The 16244-nt window shown below is 43.4% G+C and overlaps 3 protein-coding genes across 4 annotated transcripts in view; 1 reads left to right on the forward strand and 2 right to left on the reverse strand.

The window, feature by feature from the left end:
• Positions 1 to 1061: 1061 nt before the first annotated feature.
• edrf1 (erythroid differentiation regulatory factor 1) lies at positions 1062 to 8103 on the forward strand. The gene is made up of 25 exons (XM_057047035.1): positions 1062 to 1501; positions 1806 to 2014; positions 2104 to 2170; positions 2246 to 2371; positions 2490 to 2614; positions 2736 to 2883; positions 3015 to 3116; positions 3191 to 3312; positions 3437 to 3548; positions 3728 to 3875; positions 3971 to 4082; positions 4173 to 4284; positions 4368 to 4634; positions 4735 to 4806; positions 4890 to 5025; positions 5197 to 5388; positions 5495 to 5695; positions 5789 to 6007; positions 6127 to 6353; positions 6437 to 6595; positions 6678 to 6827; positions 6963 to 7116; positions 7224 to 7333; positions 7414 to 7586; positions 7669 to 8103. Exons 1-25 carry the CDS (start codon positions 1403 to 1405, stop codon positions 7817 to 7819), a joined length of 3693 nt encoding a protein of 1230 aa, XP_056903015.1. The 5' UTR covers positions 1062 to 1402; the 3' UTR covers positions 7820 to 8103.
• Positions 8053 to 13958, reverse strand: dhx32b (DEAH (Asp-Glu-Ala-His) box polypeptide 32b). The gene is made up of 11 exons (XM_057047038.1): positions 12790 to 13958; positions 12511 to 12704; positions 11713 to 12088; positions 11399 to 11635; positions 11133 to 11226; positions 10912 to 11061; positions 10166 to 10357; positions 9948 to 10088; positions 9639 to 9829; positions 9230 to 9420; positions 8053 to 8788 (listed from the first exon to the last, which is right to left on the reverse strand). Exons 1-11 carry the CDS (start codon positions 13069 to 13071, stop codon positions 8629 to 8631), a joined length of 2208 nt encoding a protein of 735 aa, XP_056903018.1. The 5' UTR covers positions 13072 to 13958; the 3' UTR covers positions 8053 to 8628.
• Positions 13959 to 14087: 129 nt separating this feature from the next.
• The window catches only part of adam12b (ADAM metallopeptidase domain 12b), a 46697-nt gene continuing 44540 nt past the window's right edge, over positions 14088 to 16244 (reverse strand). For both annotated transcript variants that reach the window (XM_057047036.1, XM_057047037.1), the window contains exon 23: positions 14088 to 15777. In XM_057047036.1, coding sequence (XP_056903016.1) covers positions 15726 to 15777 — 52 coding nt within the window. In that variant the 3' untranslated portion in view covers positions 14088 to 15725. The remainder of the gene's footprint in view (positions 15778 to 16244) is intronic.

Genomic DNA, 16244 nt, shown 5'->3' on the forward strand with positions numbered 1-16244 from the left:
ACTACAATTAGACCTTGCAAGCTCAAGTAAATTTCCTCGGAGTTTCTAAATTTAGTGGCACCATGATAAATGTAGATTTAGTTATCTTTGTATTTAATTGCCTATAAATCTCTATCTAAAAATAGATGACTGGAGACAGAAATGTCTTTCAAACAGTAGGTATGAGACAGGAGCTTCTATGGATTCTTGTAAAGACAAGGAGGTCCCACAAGGAAGATGGTATATCATCTACTGCTATATATCTATATATATATATTATATATATATATATATATATATATTATATATATATATATATATATAGATAGATAGATAGATAGATAGATAGATAGATAGATAGATAGATAGATAGATAGATAGATAGATAGATAGATAGATACAACAGATGACAAGCCTATTTCTTTGTGCTTTGAATGCAAGTTCCTCAGACTATGGCTGTATGCTGAAGAAAAGAGAAAACAAAAGAATAAAAAGCATACCGTTGAAATAATTTACTTTCTAGATTTAGAGAAATTCTTGAAGTTCGACTCCCGACGTGATGATGTTGCAACCTGACTCACGAGGGGGAAAATGGATTTTCAGGTATGAAAATATAGATTTCAAATGCTCTTATTAGTAAATACCGCTAAAAGACAGGTAAGAATTTCTTCTTATTTTAGCCAACATATGATTCTTAAAAAAACAAAAACAAAAACAATGCAAATGTATATATTTTCCTTAGTTTATCTTTCCACGCAGCATTTGTAGATTTCGGAGAACGTTCTTTTATCTATATACTAACATGACGAAAGAGCGCAGAACACTCTCGAACTTACTCTACCGTTCTAGAAAGCTTACCTTTCTAACTACTTCCGGGTCAAGTTTCTTTTTAAATAAAAAAATTGAGTAGAATTCACAAAAACAATGCATTATTTAAACGTATGTTATATATATATATTATATATATACTATAAACAAATAATTTACACAAATTCGACTGTTGAAACAAAAAATATGACATATTTACGTGTATTTTACTGTCAAGCCGGAAGCAATTGTTTTCCTCATTATTGTGCACGCGATAACGTGTTCTGTCAATAGATTGACTATTGTTGGGGAAGGTACAAGCTCCTGGTTCGTTTGTTAAACTTAATCTAACTTTTGAACAGCTACGACTGCTTTGTAAGCATGTCTGACATTTAATTTAGCAACTTCGTTACATCGGTTCCATATTTCTGTTTGTTAACTCTTGTCTGTGGTTTGCCTGACAAGCTAGCAAATTAGAGCAATGGCCAAGTTTGTTTACATTAGCTTATACTTCTAGTTATATGTTGTCCTCCAGTTTTCAAAACCATGGCTGAATTTCCAAGTTAGTGACGTATCACCAGTGATTTTCTGTAGTAAACAGACGAGTTCTGACAATATGATCGAAGCAGCTGGCGACAGAGAGTCTGAAATCCACACGGATAATAGCAAGGAAGACATTAGTGGTTCTGCCTGCTCAGGAGAGGACAGCAGACACGTAAGTCACAATCTTACCATTCATGACGGACAACTACGATCATGTTAGTTTGCTCCAGTACCGTTGATAATAATAAACCTTTACAGTTATAGACTATAGGTTTACCTCAAAACCGTGGTTCTGGCCTACAATATAAATGTTTGTCTCTAGCCACAACACAATAAATTTAAATGAATATAGTCTATGCATCAACAACTAATTATTTTCAAAAGTTTAATTTCTTCCTGTTTTTAATAGAACACCCATCAGGGTCAAACCTGGTTTGAGTCTAAGCCTTATGTAAGGTGATTTTATTATTTCTAAGGATGCTCAAACATGCCAGGGTGAGAGTGAAATAAAAAGCTGCGCCGTGGTCAAGTACTCTGCTGCTCCACCTCCCACAAGCTATGCCCTTCTGCAAGAGAAGACTGACCTGAAGCTGCCTCCTGCCAACTGGCTGAGAGAAAGCCCGCAACTGGGCAGTGCTGGCACCACCATATTAGGATCCAGCAGCAAGAGCAAGCCCTTTTCTAGGTACAACCTCTTGAAATTTGCACTACTATATCATACTTCATATTAACTTCTCTTTTGTTTGTACTGAATGGTTTGCTTATATTTGACAGCTTTGGAATGGCGTATGACTTCATTGATTGTGTCGGGGATGATGTGGACGTGGTTTCAGATTCTGAGGTTTGTATAACGTTTAACATAATATGTACTGTAAGAATAAGTCTTTAATGGTGGGTTTTTTTTCTCCAAATTCAGAACATCAAGAAGCTTTTGAAAATTCCCTATAGTAAATCCCATGTCAGTATGGCTGTTCATCGGGTCGGGAGAACATTGCTTTTGGATGAGCTGGACATCCAAGAGCTTTTCATGAGCTCTTCTCAGGTGGCATTTTTAATATTCAAGTCCTTCATTTGACCTGTATTATAACATTTTTCATGGCTTTATTTTTATCTTATTACTTTGACTAGGTTCTAAGCTACTACTGCTGTGTGTATTTCAGACTGGAGATTGGACATGGCTGAAAGAGTTTTATCAGCGGCTAATAGACCAAAAGTGGCAAAGAAAAAAGAAGAGTAAAGAACGCTGGTATCAGAAAGCAATTCTCTCTAAGTTCCTATACTATAGGTGGGTAGTATTGGCATTTCTAAACTGATGCAGAAAGATAATCTTTACTGCAACTTTAAAGGTACATTTCTTATTAAGCTGCATTCACATAGTCTTGCAACAATTGCCTTGTATATTCCAGTATCAATGGTGATGGGGCAGCAGAGCCTGTATCAGACACATTCAGTGAAGGAGAAGACAATAACTTGGACGAGGATTTCAGCTCCTCTTGGCCCACCACCATAACCAGCACTCAGACTGGTGCAGAACAGTCTGATGTCCCTAAGCAGGTACAGCATTTTGGCTATCCAGCATAGGTGTAATCAGATTCACTAAAACACTGTGGTTCATTTTGAGTGGATTAGGAGGAGTTCTATATGTACAGACATTTACAACATTCTGTGGTACCACAAATGTACAGGAAAACCTGGATGTGGACAGCGAATTTGCTCTGGACCAAGTTTGGTTCTCACCTAAAGAGCAAAATCTCCCTATTATCTTCAATGAAGGAGAGAATAGTCAGGTAATAACATTTAACCCCGTGTTCTCTGATGCACTAGGATAAACCTAATGACACTAATTTGATTTGTTCAACAGGGATTAAGAAACGACTTTGTGCGGAACATCATGTGGACATTTGAAGATATCCACATGCTGGTTGGGTCAAACATGCCTATTTTTGGAGGCGGGCGCTATCCTGCTGTCAGTTTAAGACTCAGGTTGGAATGAAGAAAAGTTTGTCCCTAGATTAAATTTATGTGGTCCTGTAGTATAGCTAAATGTGTCTTGTGAATTTATTCCTGTGCTGAATCTAATATCCATCTTCCTTGCTGTCTTTTTCAGAGACAACAATAAACCCATTAACATTCTGACGGGAATTGACTACTGGCTTGACAATCTGATGTGTAATGTCCCTGAGCTTGTCATGTGTTTTCATGTCAATGGTATTGTTCAGGTAAGTTAAATGTTCTTTGGGTGTTGATGAATATTATGAAATGGTAAATTGAAGTCTTAACGTTTTCTAAGGACAATGACCTGCAACCACCTGTCATATAATAGAACCCATCAAGATCTCAGAGTTGAATTTAAAAATCTTTTGTTTGTTTTGATGTCTTTAATCTTTTTTATTTGCAGAAATATGAAATGATAAAAACGGAGGATATCCCACACCTGGAGAATTCGACCTTTTCCACCAGAGTGGTTAAAGACATCGCCCAGAACATCCTCTCTTTCCTCAAGTCAAACTGCACCAAAGAAGGTCACACCTACTGGCTTTTTAAAGGTGGGAATTTAATGCTTGTCAGGGGCAGTAATGTGGTCTGGGGAGGTCTTGGATATTTTCATGGATATTTCACATGTCATTGTGTAAATCTACAGCTAGTGGGAGTGATATTGTGAAGCTTTATGACCTGACCACTCTGTGTGAGGAGGCTGAAGAAGACAAATGTCAGAATCCCTTCACTCTTCCTGTGGCTGTGCTGTTATACAAGTAAGTACTGTATGTAAGAAGAAATCTGGGGAACTATGTGGAGATTAGTTTTTTATTGATTAGCATGTTTAACTTCCATTTTTAATGCAGAGTTGCCTGCAACTTGATGCTCAAGGCAAGACAAAGCAGAAAACATTATGGCACAATCAGAACTCTGCTCCTAAACTGTACCAGACTTCTGGATCAGGAAAGGCATCCGCAGGTGAGCAGATCTTTGTGCGAAAAGGTCAAAATATAGATTTAACTGCCTCTGGAGCTGATCTCCACCCACTCACACCTGTTCAGATCATCGCCTCAGCCCACTACATGCTGTCAGAGCTGTTTCAGCTCGACGAGCCTTCACAGGAAGACGTGGAAGAGTCGCTTCGGGCTGGTGGCTCGGAGGATAGCTACAGCGATGATGACAGGGAGGAGGAGGACGACGACCTGAGTGATGGCAGTGACGAGAATGGATCCCACAGCAAACAGGATGACAGAAAAGCTGTAGCTGTCATTCGCTCTGTTGGAGAGCTGTCAGTCCCAGAGAAATACAAATCCACTCACCAGATCAGAGTGAGTCCTTTTTTTGCTTAAGTCATTTTATCTGCATCATCGAGTAGGTGACACAAGTAGTCAAACCTAAACTCCACCCCCCCGTTTCTCATCCCTGCAGCCCAGTTGCTCTCTTCCTGTTTCTCAAGACAAGGAGGAGAAATGCAGACACGTCCTGAGCTACGTGCTAAAGGCAAGCGCCTCCCATCTACTACTACCCATTTGCATGAAAATGTCTCGACTGCGTTACTTATCACTGTAACATGCGTTCCACAGGGGCTAAAGGCAGTGGATGGCTCCATCAAGGAGAGTGATCTGCCAGCAGCAGATCCTAACACACCCATTCCTCTCAAATATGATGCAGTGGGAGCTTGTGCTGCCGAATCAAGCATCTCTTCTCTTCTTGAAAGAGGTCAGTGTAATTTCAGGGATAACTGACTTCCAGAAGAAGGGATCTTTGTCACTGTCACGTACGCATTTCCCTTCCTGTTGCAGAATGACCGAGATATATTCTTTTAAGAAAACAATTCTTTGCTTTTCTGTGTGTCATGTTCTGGTCATGTTTTGCAACCCACATTACCAGTGGGTCCATTGCAGGAGGGCCAGAAGCAAAGAATGCGTTCAGGGATGATCTCCGGCTCATGGCAGCATCGCTTGAAACTGCAGCTTTTCCTCAAAGCCTCCAAGGCGTATTATGTCCTGTCCGACGCAGCTACTAACTTGTTGAAATACGGCCGTGCTTTGCGTTACATCAAACTATCTCTACAATGTTATGGTAAGGTCCACACTTGTCATTACTGCTACGTATTGGACTATGTTTTCTCATTTATAACTATGTCAAATGAAAATAATAATTGTACTGTTTCCTGCTGTTGCCTCAGATGCTTATTGTTCTGTGAGCAGTACACTGCACCCACAGGTGCTGCAGTTTCACTGTCAGTGTCTGTCCCTATGTGGCGACATTCAGCTGATGTTGGCCCAGAATGCCAACAATAGAGCTGCTTACCTGGAGGAATACAGCTACCAGACTAAAGAGGATCAAGAGATCCTACACAGCCTACACAGAGAGAGCAGTTGTCAGGGTCAGTATTTGGCTTACTGACTAAAACTTACCAAAGCCCCAGTTTTCTCAAGTTAAAATGTTGCCAATATGTTTGTTAATCACTTCTTTCTAGCCTTTGTCATGGCAACAGACCTAGCCACAGACCCAGAGTACCAGCTTTTTGTGAGCTTAAAGTGCTACGAGGCGTCTTACGATCTGCTCACCTCTGACGCCCTGAAAGACCATGCCTCAGATCAGCTGGCTCAGGTGCTCAAAAGACTGGGAAACATCCGCAACGAGATGGGGGTGTACTACATGAACCAGGCTGCAGCGATGCAGACTGAGAAAGAAGGTATTTTGGAGATGTAATGATCAATTTAATCGAGATATTCCACTGTTCTGCTTCTACATTAAATTGAACTTGCTTGTGTAATCTTGTGCCCCCAACACATCCTCCTTATGTTCTTTTAGCGATGTCAGCGGTGTCTCCAGGAGAGCAAGAATTGTGGAAAAAGAGTTTTGCCATCTTTGAGAAAGGCATGAAGGATTTTGAAGCCATCGGCGACAGCACCAACACAGCCTTGCTACTGTGCAATACTGGCAGGTTAATGAGAATCTGTGCTCAGGCACACTGTGGCATTTCTGCCGAGCAGAACAGAGGGGAGTTTTCACCTGAAGAAGCCCTTTATTACAACAAGGTGCCATGTCAAGCTCTACATATGTTTGATCAGCTTATTTTAAAGTCCGTCTTGTTCCAACTCTTCAATTTTACTCACCCTAGGCCATAGAATATTACTTGCGGGCTATGAGGCTGCTTGAAGGCCGAGAGAGTCACCCAGCTGTGTGGGACAGTGTAAACTGGGAATTGTCCACTACGTACTTCACCCTGGCTACTCTTCTGCAGGATTATGCTCCCCTCTCCAGGAAAGCCCAGGAGCAGGTTCCTTTCAACACAGTTGGATTCAACTCATGGTATTCTGGTGTTGAGGATTGCAACTAGCTGTTTCTGTCTGTTTTTGCAGATCGAACGTGAGGTCACAGAGGCCATGATAAAGTCTCTAAAATACTGCGACCTACAGACTGAATCGGCTCGTCAGCCACTCTATCAGTACAGAGCAGCCACCATCCACCACCGCTTGGCTTCTATGTACCACAGCTGCTATCGCAACCAGGTGGGTATGAGCCTGCTAGAATGAACATTAGCATGTACACCTCTTGATCATCGGCTCAACATTAAGTTTCGACCTTTTGATCTGCATGACAGTCAAGCTGTGAGTCTTGAGTGATGGGGTGTCTGTGTGTAACAGGTGGGCAACGAACACCTGAGGAAGCAGCATCGAAGTCTGGCAGAGCTGCACTACAGCAAGGCTGTCTCTCTGTTTCTCAGCCTCAAAGACGCCCCCTGTGAGCTGCTCCGCACCCTCCTAGAGAAGGTGGCCTTTACTGAGTTTACTATGGCAGGTGAGCACTCCCTCACAGCCAGTGATGTGATGTCAGCAGGATTTGGAAAACTTAAGCTTGTCAGCTCAAAGCGCCCAACAGTGATGCTAGGCATTATGTTTCGAAAGGTCAGAGCAGCAGCACGGCTAAAATGAAGAGCCTAACGGGCGCGATGGAGAGTATGACCGAAACTCGACATGCTTTCCAGCTCATTTATAACGAGCTGCTGGAGGAGCAGGTAAAGATATATTTAACATTTCTGGGCTGCAGCGCGGTTGGGCTCAGCTATTGTCGTGACCAGTTCACTCTTATATATAGATTAGCGAATCGGACCCCAGTGAATCAGCAGAATCTGGTGACGTCACCGCTGGCGCCTCTTCTGGACTGAATCTCCAGGAAGTGATGAAGTTAATAGGAGTGTTTGAGCCAAGTTTCTCCTTTCTGCTGCTGCAGCTGATTAAACTAATGACAACCATGAAACGGAAACCAAGGTAGGGAAAAAACAAAAAGCCTTCTGGAAAGAAATATACATGTAAGACAAACTTAATTGCAAAAATCATTTGTCTATTACAGCAACAAAGAGGACGAGTTGCTGAAAACCTATAAGAATGTGTACTCCAAAGTGCTGCGGGCTGAGAAAAATTCACCTTTGCTCAGCCGTGTCAAACTCTACCTTGAGCTCCTGGAGCAGCTGACACTGGAAGCAGGAAGGGAAGACACGTAGTCACGGCTGCATCAAGACTGGGTCAGGATTCAGGGAGTTAAAGCCTCAGAAACATGCAGTTTGAACTTGGAAGGAAATAGTAAATACAAAATCTTACTTCGTTTATTAGGAACAAAACATGTATGTGTTTCCTGCGGTGCCCCTGAGTGCGTGCGTGCGAGCGAGTGTGTGTGATAATGCCTACTTTTTTCTACACATGAAAGCACACAGCTTAAGAAAGATGGCATCGATGGTTTGAAAACATACGGACGTGGATAAACCATTTAATAAATGTGAAAACCAAATCTGTAATTATACATTTCCCCCCCAAATAATTTAATGTATTATTTGATTTCCAGATCAGTGTACAATAGATAAGCAACCCTGAAGAGGACAACATTTGACTGCTGATTGCATACATATGCATTTATATCACAGTGGTTTGCTGTGTCAAATAAAATATATTTGTTCATATTAATCTGTCAATCGCAATAATGTACATTTCTCTTTAAATTAGGCAGCAAAACAGATTCAAACTTTCAAGCACTTCTCCAGATTTTATAAGCACTTTTAAATCCATTGTTTTCAAATACATTGTATCTATTTTTGTGTGGATTATTACTGTGATAAAATCTATAGGAGATGAAAGAATAACTGTGTAGGGAAACAGAAAAACAGCAAATTGCAGATCCTCTGGGCTGACAATGTTTGTGTGTATAGTTAATAGACTGCTGATGGCTAAAATGTACCTGGAAAAGACAAAACCGGTACTGAGAAGTGTGAGAGTGCAGTAAGTCCTGCTGGTTACTTCCTCAGCGCTGCACAGTGAGTCACTGTACAATGCAGCGCTCGTTGCTGTTGTCCTCCAGGTGCTCCTGTTGCTCCAGCTGGGGGTGTGAGGATCCCTCGTTTAACATGCTCTGGAGGATGTCCTTGCTCTCACTCGCAGGCAGGTTGTAGAAGAAATACTGTGGTGCCACGTGAAGGAACCTAACACGAAAGGGCAAACGTGAAACTGGTGCAAGGATTTCTTTTTCCTCCATAAAACTATCAAAAGACAAGAATTAGAGTTCTTACACGTACTTAAGGATCTCATAATATCTGAGGGGCAAGAAATAGAGCTGGACATTTTTAGGCTGCCGAGGCTAAGAGAGCGTGACAAAAACTGCAGAGCTTTGTCTTCTTCCATTAAGCTGCCTCTCCACATTCACAGGGATCTGTACGATCCATAATCCCCCTCTAACCAGCTGATACTTGTGAACAGGATTATGATACCGCCGCTCACGACCAGTCCCAGTGAACTGCTGAACTGGGGCTGTAGGATTGGTGTAAAATGGAAAAGGAATGTCTGATGGCATTTAATCTTCAAGATTTGAGGGTGGTCTCAGAGATCCTTTCAAAGCAACAAATGATCTAATCACGCATACTTACTCCTCTGGTGTGATTTGGGTAACAGTGCGGAGGCAGTTGTCCTCTGAGAAGGAATGCTCATGGAAAAGCACCCATTCCGGAAGGCCTAGTTTGGTGCTCTTGGCTCCATAGAAGGACAGACGGTGGATCTGAGCCACATGTTTGTTGGTAAGAATGAAGTAGTTCCCTGAACCGTCCACATCTCGGGCCACCTGAGCCACAGCCCGCAGGCATGGAAACAGGGGAATCATCAGGCTAGCCATTCATTAAAATCAAGATGAGGATGCAACTAAACTGTGAGGAATAGAATAGACATCTGCTCCAAAAGTCTCACTCCTTTTCTACAAAACCAGGAATACTGGACTTCAATGCTCATTTATAAAAAAAAGGAATAAAGGAAAATTGTGTTGTCCAGAGATATTAATCTGACCTGCATGAAGAAACCTGCTAGCAGGGCTCTTTTTATGTTCAGGGTGTTGTTCCGGGACCCAAAGGCAGGCACTGAGATGGGCAACTCAATCCTTTTTAGAATGTTAATGAGCTCGGAGTGAAGAGTGTCAGCAGTTAGCAGAGCAGCGTGATCCAGGCAGAGATCCTGACACCACTTCTCCACATTACAATCTAACCAGGGAAAGAAGCCGCAACAAAAGATGTGCATTAAAAGAATCCTTTTAAAAAAAAGAATCACAGAATATGAGTATGAACCATGCAAATGCTCGTGCCGTTCCAGCACACTCACGTGGATTCTGCTGGCATTGTTTGAAGGCCTTGTAGATGTTGATGAGGGTGAAGTGGTCTCCTTCTGGGTGTCGGAACTTCATGTGGCACTGGGTCAGCGCAGGTTTCTGCTGCACTGGAGGAACCGAGATGCAGCTGGGTGCTAGAAAAATCCACAAATCAATGCGATGCTGGAAACAGTTCCCGTATATATTCTGGACTGGGCGACCGGGGGGAGACCTGCTAACATGGCAGCAATGATGACCACCTCGCTGACACAGTCAAACTCGCAGGAGGCCAGCACGGTCTTCGCCATCTGGGGCTCCAAGGGCAACTCAGACATGATGATGCCCATCTCGGAGAGGTTTCCATCGTTATCTAGAGCTGCCAAGTAGTCCAGCTCCTCCAGGGCCTGCATGAGGCTTTCAGGGTCTGAGTACAGTAGGAGCAGATTTTAAGTGGAATTAAGTTCATTAACTGCATATAAACACACTTACTAAAATATTTAGAGATTATTTTCCAGTTCATGCTTTCTAATCCTAAATAGTGACCCAGTGGGAGAATCCATCTGCATTGAGGCATCGCCCAATAAAAATCCAGCAGATTAGGATTTTAGAATTCCCTCTAACATCTGCCTGCACTTCAGCAGGTTTTTGTTGAACATCGCGGGGAACCGACTCTGCTCGCAAACACAACAACGTTTTTATACTGTACTCGACTAATGGGGGACTGAGGAGGAGTTTCTGTTTGAAGAGGTGAATAAATTTGGGGGAAACAGAAGGAATCAGGTCAGCCGTAAAAAGAATACAAGAACGGGAGCTGTCAGAAGAGGGGACGCACGGCTCACTGCCCAAAAATAGAGCCCGTCTGTGGGAGGGGAACAGTCCCACGAAACAGAAAATGCAATTCAGACATGTAAAATTCATTACGAGCAGGCAAAAACCCGTCGTCCACGTGTTCGTCCTGTCACTTCGTGTAAGCCCCACCTGGCCGGTCGATGAAGTCACAGTGGTGAAGTCCGGCTATTTCCAGTCTCTTCAGGAAGAGCACAGTGGGAGTGATGGCTGACTCCAGAATATACGACTGTGCCTCTGTGGGAAGCTGTCTGTCCTCTGGGTACAGACAAAAACACTTTCCTGCAGCACACGGACACATTTTAGGTGAGACAGTAGCAGAAAAACCAAACAAAGATCACGAAGATCCTCACCCGCTGGGCCCGTCAGCTGTCTGCGACTTGCAGCTTGACCTCCACTGATTGGCTGAATTATGACTGAATTTGTCCTGATCCTGGGGTTGTAAACCTAAAACGGGAAATTGGATTACTTAAGGTAATTAAAACCCCATCGTTTTTCCACAACGCTGCTCTCTTGAGAGGTTAAGTGCATAAGATTTGGCAGCTTCTAGCGGTGAGAAACTCCGTCCATCCACAAGCATGGTGCTTGAGTTTAGAATCTCCTGGTTCCATCCGTTTACCTTTCTCTTCTCAAGCCCGACATCAATGACAAAGCCGATGGAGCTAACAGCCCAGAAGAAGTCCTCATTAGGGCTGGATGTGAGAAAAACCCTACGTGGCGGGCTTGATTCTTCCTCCTCCAGGACTGTAAGGGCCCCAGGCCGGCCGGGGTGCACAGCAACAGGTAGGAGTTTCCCAAGATCAGGGTGTAAACTGTTCCCTTCATGCTGCAAGATGTCTCGGGCCAGATCTATCTCCTGATACAGAATAAACAAGTTCAGTGGAAGGCCTGTTCCCAAAGGTCTCGTTCCATCACTGCTGCAAGTGTTTGTACCTGCGAGGTCACTAGAAACACGACAACATCGCCTTCCCCTTTGGAGCGGTGGATCTCCAGCACCAGGCGCAGAGCAGAGCAGAAGTAGCTGTCCCCCGTGCTGCTGTGGACCACCTCTGCCCCCGCCGTGCTCTCCAGTCGGATGAGACTCTCTGCCAAGCCAGGGAAGTGCGCCAGTTGTTTGGGTTCGGGTCCCACAGCCGCGAGGAGAACCACACGGAGCTCCGGCCGCTGCAGGGTTATGTCCTTCAGCAGGCCCAGCAGAACATCAGTGGCTACTGTCCTCTGGTGGGCCTGATCCACAACTATCACACCGTAGCCCTCGAGCAAAGGGTCCGACATCATCTCCCTCAGAAGCATATCATCTGTGCAATACCTGTAAATGAGGCATGATGATGCTAAAGGTAGAAATGGTGAGGAAATGTACTCAACATGCACACTTAATGAAAAAGCTCTGTCTGCACATCAGCTTTGCTGCTATTAACATAATTCACTTTCACTTTTAGTCTTGGGAGCACGATTTCCTATTTGCAGCCCCAGCTCCCCCTCCCCTAAATGTGCCGAGGGCCTTTGTCCCACAGCTGACTTATGAGGGCTCCACATGAGTGAGTGTGACATATGTGCAGACAGAGAGCCGGGCAGCTGCGGTGGAGCCCCTGAAAAGAGCCCCTGAAAAGAGCCCCCTCCAGCCCTTTGTTCCTCTTTCTATTCAAAGAGGGGGAAGGCAGGGCGATTGTTGCCGGGGCAAATGGCTCGGACAGGAGGGATTTTTGGAACTTGGAAGCGTTTTCTGTCTACCTGAGGATAGTTTCACTTGTGCAACACGTTTCCAGAGGGATGCTGTACCCCACTTCATGGCCGATGTTGACGTCCATCTCATCGGCCACTCTCAAGGCGAGGTCTATTGCCTGCTGCGCGTGAATCTGGGTACAGACCACCATACCGTGCTGGTAGTGGGCTGACAGGCAGAACTCAGCACACCACTGGGGGATCTGTTTCAACACACACGCAGGAGAACCTCTGAGTTGGCCCTGACTGGACTTTTGCATGACAGAATTAAGTGCAACATTTACTCACTTGAGAGCTCCTCCCAGTTTTAGCAGAGCCAGTTACACTGACAAATGGTTCTTTCGCCAAAGCGTCCATAAATTCGCACTTTGCTTTCCACACTGGCAGCTCTTTCCTTTCTCCCAGCAACTTGTAAAACCTGGAGGAATATGGCAGCCCATCAAACTGATTAAGCTCTAAAATGTCATCGTATTCTTTGTCTCCTTGACTCAGAGCATCTGCATCCTCACAGCAGGATGTGCTCTCCTCAAAACAGTCCAATCCTGTTACGCTTGTTAAGTCCTGTGCCATCGTGAGCCAGCTCCAAGTCCGTCTGGATTAGACCATTTATAGATCCAAAGATGTTACGTTTGAGAATCTGCAGCTCTCAGTAAACTGTTGGACGCCACACAGACCTCTGCAAGTGGAGCCAGATGAAAGGCTGACTGCAGGCAGTCAGCCCAGTGCTGTCATGTGGTCACTAATCCCATACAATTCGTCAACAGATGACACACACACATATGCCCGCCCACAAGCACGCGCGCGCGCGCACGCATACACAGAGTGGAGGCACTGAGAGGTCTGCTGTTCACAAGGAGAACTGGCTGGCACACAAAAGCTGGACACAATTTTAATTTATTAAGCAACTGTTTACTTTGACTGGTCATAATTGGATTACCTCGGCTATCTCAGCCAAACAATGGCTGCGCACTGTTGAAAGGCCGCTAAAGTCTTAATGTGAGATGCACAGCACATAAAAATTCAATGGGCACCAAGCAGAGACGGTCGAGTGAACAGAATCAATATTAAATTCAGCTTAAGTTCACCGATTTAGTTGTTCTTTATCTGGAATGCAATGTTGCAAGACCCGTTTTTGTTCATGTTTTTACTCCCTCGCCCTAATTAATCTAAAGTAGATATAAGTTAAATGTCAGTGTGGACTGAGTGAAAGATCAACTCAAACACTTAAGCGATGTGATTACTAGAATCCCCCAGCAGGCGGCGACGTGAAGCCAGGGAACGTAAATAACTTCATTCGCTGCTTGTTAGAAGGAAAAGAAGAACCAATCAACACTTTAATGATACTTACTTTTTTAACAGTGCTGTTTCAGTAGGACATCTAAAAATAATTTACAGGCAATTTTCACCTGGCTTTATTGCTTAAAGACCTCTGTAATGTGTTCACAGACACCCTCTCAGAGAGCAGGTGTAATCACATCGAAACACATTTTAATCATTATTTTTGGGATGCATATAATTGTCCTTTTTTATGTTTGCTGGTTTTGGAAGATGACCTGCTGCATTTAAAATAAAATAAATAAATACACTTTTAAACCTGTTGAAATGATCCATTTATTTCATCTCTTTAAATATCACCATCCAGCCACCTGTCTTGGGTTGGAGGTGAAAACCTTCCAAATTTTTTTCATCACTCTAAAATGGGGCACAGGCTCAAAGCTGTTCTAGTATTACTATACTTTTCCAAATAAAATGAAATGAAATAAAAAATGTTAACTGACATACACTATTTACACTTTTAGACATGTTTCCATAATGAGAAAAAATACATTAATGATTTACACATAACAAACAGTAAACATTTAACAACTGACTGACACAGCACTGACAAATAGTTTCCAGCAGTTGCCGTCGAAGCATTTTTTCAAAACAAGAAAAAAGCAACATTCAAATGCAGCGTCTGTTTGCAGGACTTAAATCAGTCTGCTGTGTTGAGAGAAGGCTGCAAACAGAAAATGGATGATGTAAACGCTGATAAAAGAAAGAAAAAAATCCCAATTCAGGGCCCTGTAGTTCAAACAGACCTGTGAAAAAGCAGCTCTTTGACCTCAAATGCAACATTGGGCTCTGAAATCAATCAATACTGATGCTAACGAGTGAGCCCAAGTTTCAATGCAAATGTAGGAACACACCAGCCTGAAACAACACAGCACAGACAGCATGAAACATCTTGTTGGGTACAATCGTGGAGGAGATTGGAAAGCTCGCAGTCCTGAAGTCATCCTTTTTGGCTCATTCACAAGGACAAAATGAGCATAGATGCTCATTTAGTTGTGGTAGACACTATGTGTGCACCACAACTAATGTTGAATTATATGGTGTTGGCGTTACTCTCTGGAACACAAACAGTCTGTTGAGACTCTGAGTCATCCGCCAGCATTTATTTGAAAAAAAAACAACATTTTTGGGTCCAAGACATGCGCTGAGCAGCGTATCAGCAATGCAGAGTATGTAAGTGTAAGTGGAAAAGGACTGAAAAAGTGAACTTATAAGGGAATAAGAAATCCTGGGCGTGTAAAATAAGCAGATCAGAGTAATCCCACAAAAATGGCTGCAGTACAACCACGTATCAAATCCCACAGAGTGTTATTTTTTCTTTTACCAATTTCTACTTTGTACCACCGTTGTGACACAAATGAAAAAGACAAATCAGGTAAAAAAAAAACATGTAAACATGGAAAGTGAACAAATAACACCACCCTAACCTTCCACAAACTGACAGACAACTTGCTGAGCTGTGCTCCACTTCTATTTACCTTCAATTTAGTCCAAAAACAACATGTCGTTGCTTTGATTTTCTAATCGGGTTCAGTGGTTATATATAAAAAAAACACAACATTTCAGCATTTCGTTTGAAAAGAAGTATCAAAAAATGAAAAAAAAGTTCCTCCTTTCTGTAATCTCCCACTCCTGAGTGGAGCTCCTCTCTGCAAACTGGTACAACTGAAATTAAATATTTAAATAGATAAATAGTTCATTGGTACCTGAGCGAGGGTAACAAAGCACCTTTCAGAGGTGTAGCACCGCCGTGGAATGTGAGTCCCCTTTTAGGCAAAACTCTGTGACGCTTTGCAAGCGCCTGAAGTTCTCGGAGGATCTCAGTAATGAGTGCAAATCAAAAAAAGTGTCTTTGTGTCAGTTGGAGGGTTCGTTACTCAACAGAGGCCTCAGCAGTCCTGTGGAGTCTTTGGTGGTCTGTAGGGCAACGGAGGCACGGGTCTGAAAGGCAGCAAAAAACATCACATTCATGTCAAATAACAGCAACTATGTGTCCATGTGGTCCCGCTTTATTTCCCTTTCCAAGCTGCAGTTAGTTTCTACAGGCAGGGACAGCTGCAGGATCAGCCTCTCTTTCTGGCATGGCTGGTTTTTCTTTTGTGGCCTGGTCACAGATGGTCGGGGCTAAAACAGAGACCACGCACCAAATGCGCCCTAAAACTGCACGGGAGCCGCTCAGCCAAATGACAGTCGGCGGTGGCCTGGAACGCCTGTGACCACAGCGAGAACACGAACGTGGCCTCGGCTGTATTTACCGAGTTTGTGTAATCATCCCGAGTCTCTTTGGACCCTAGACGGATGCCCAGAAGCGGCGTCCCAAATGAATGAATAAATATGCACGCTCTCCTTCGGCACCAGTAAGGTGTGAATTTACATACAGTCAGGATTTATAGCATGTGATGTTGCTA

This window comes from Takifugu flavidus, chromosome 11, assembly GCF_003711565.1.
Source record: "Takifugu flavidus isolate HTHZ2018 chromosome 11, ASM371156v2, whole genome shotgun sequence".
Classification (NCBI taxonomy): domain Eukaryota; kingdom Metazoa; phylum Chordata; class Actinopteri; order Tetraodontiformes; family Tetraodontidae; genus Takifugu; species Takifugu flavidus.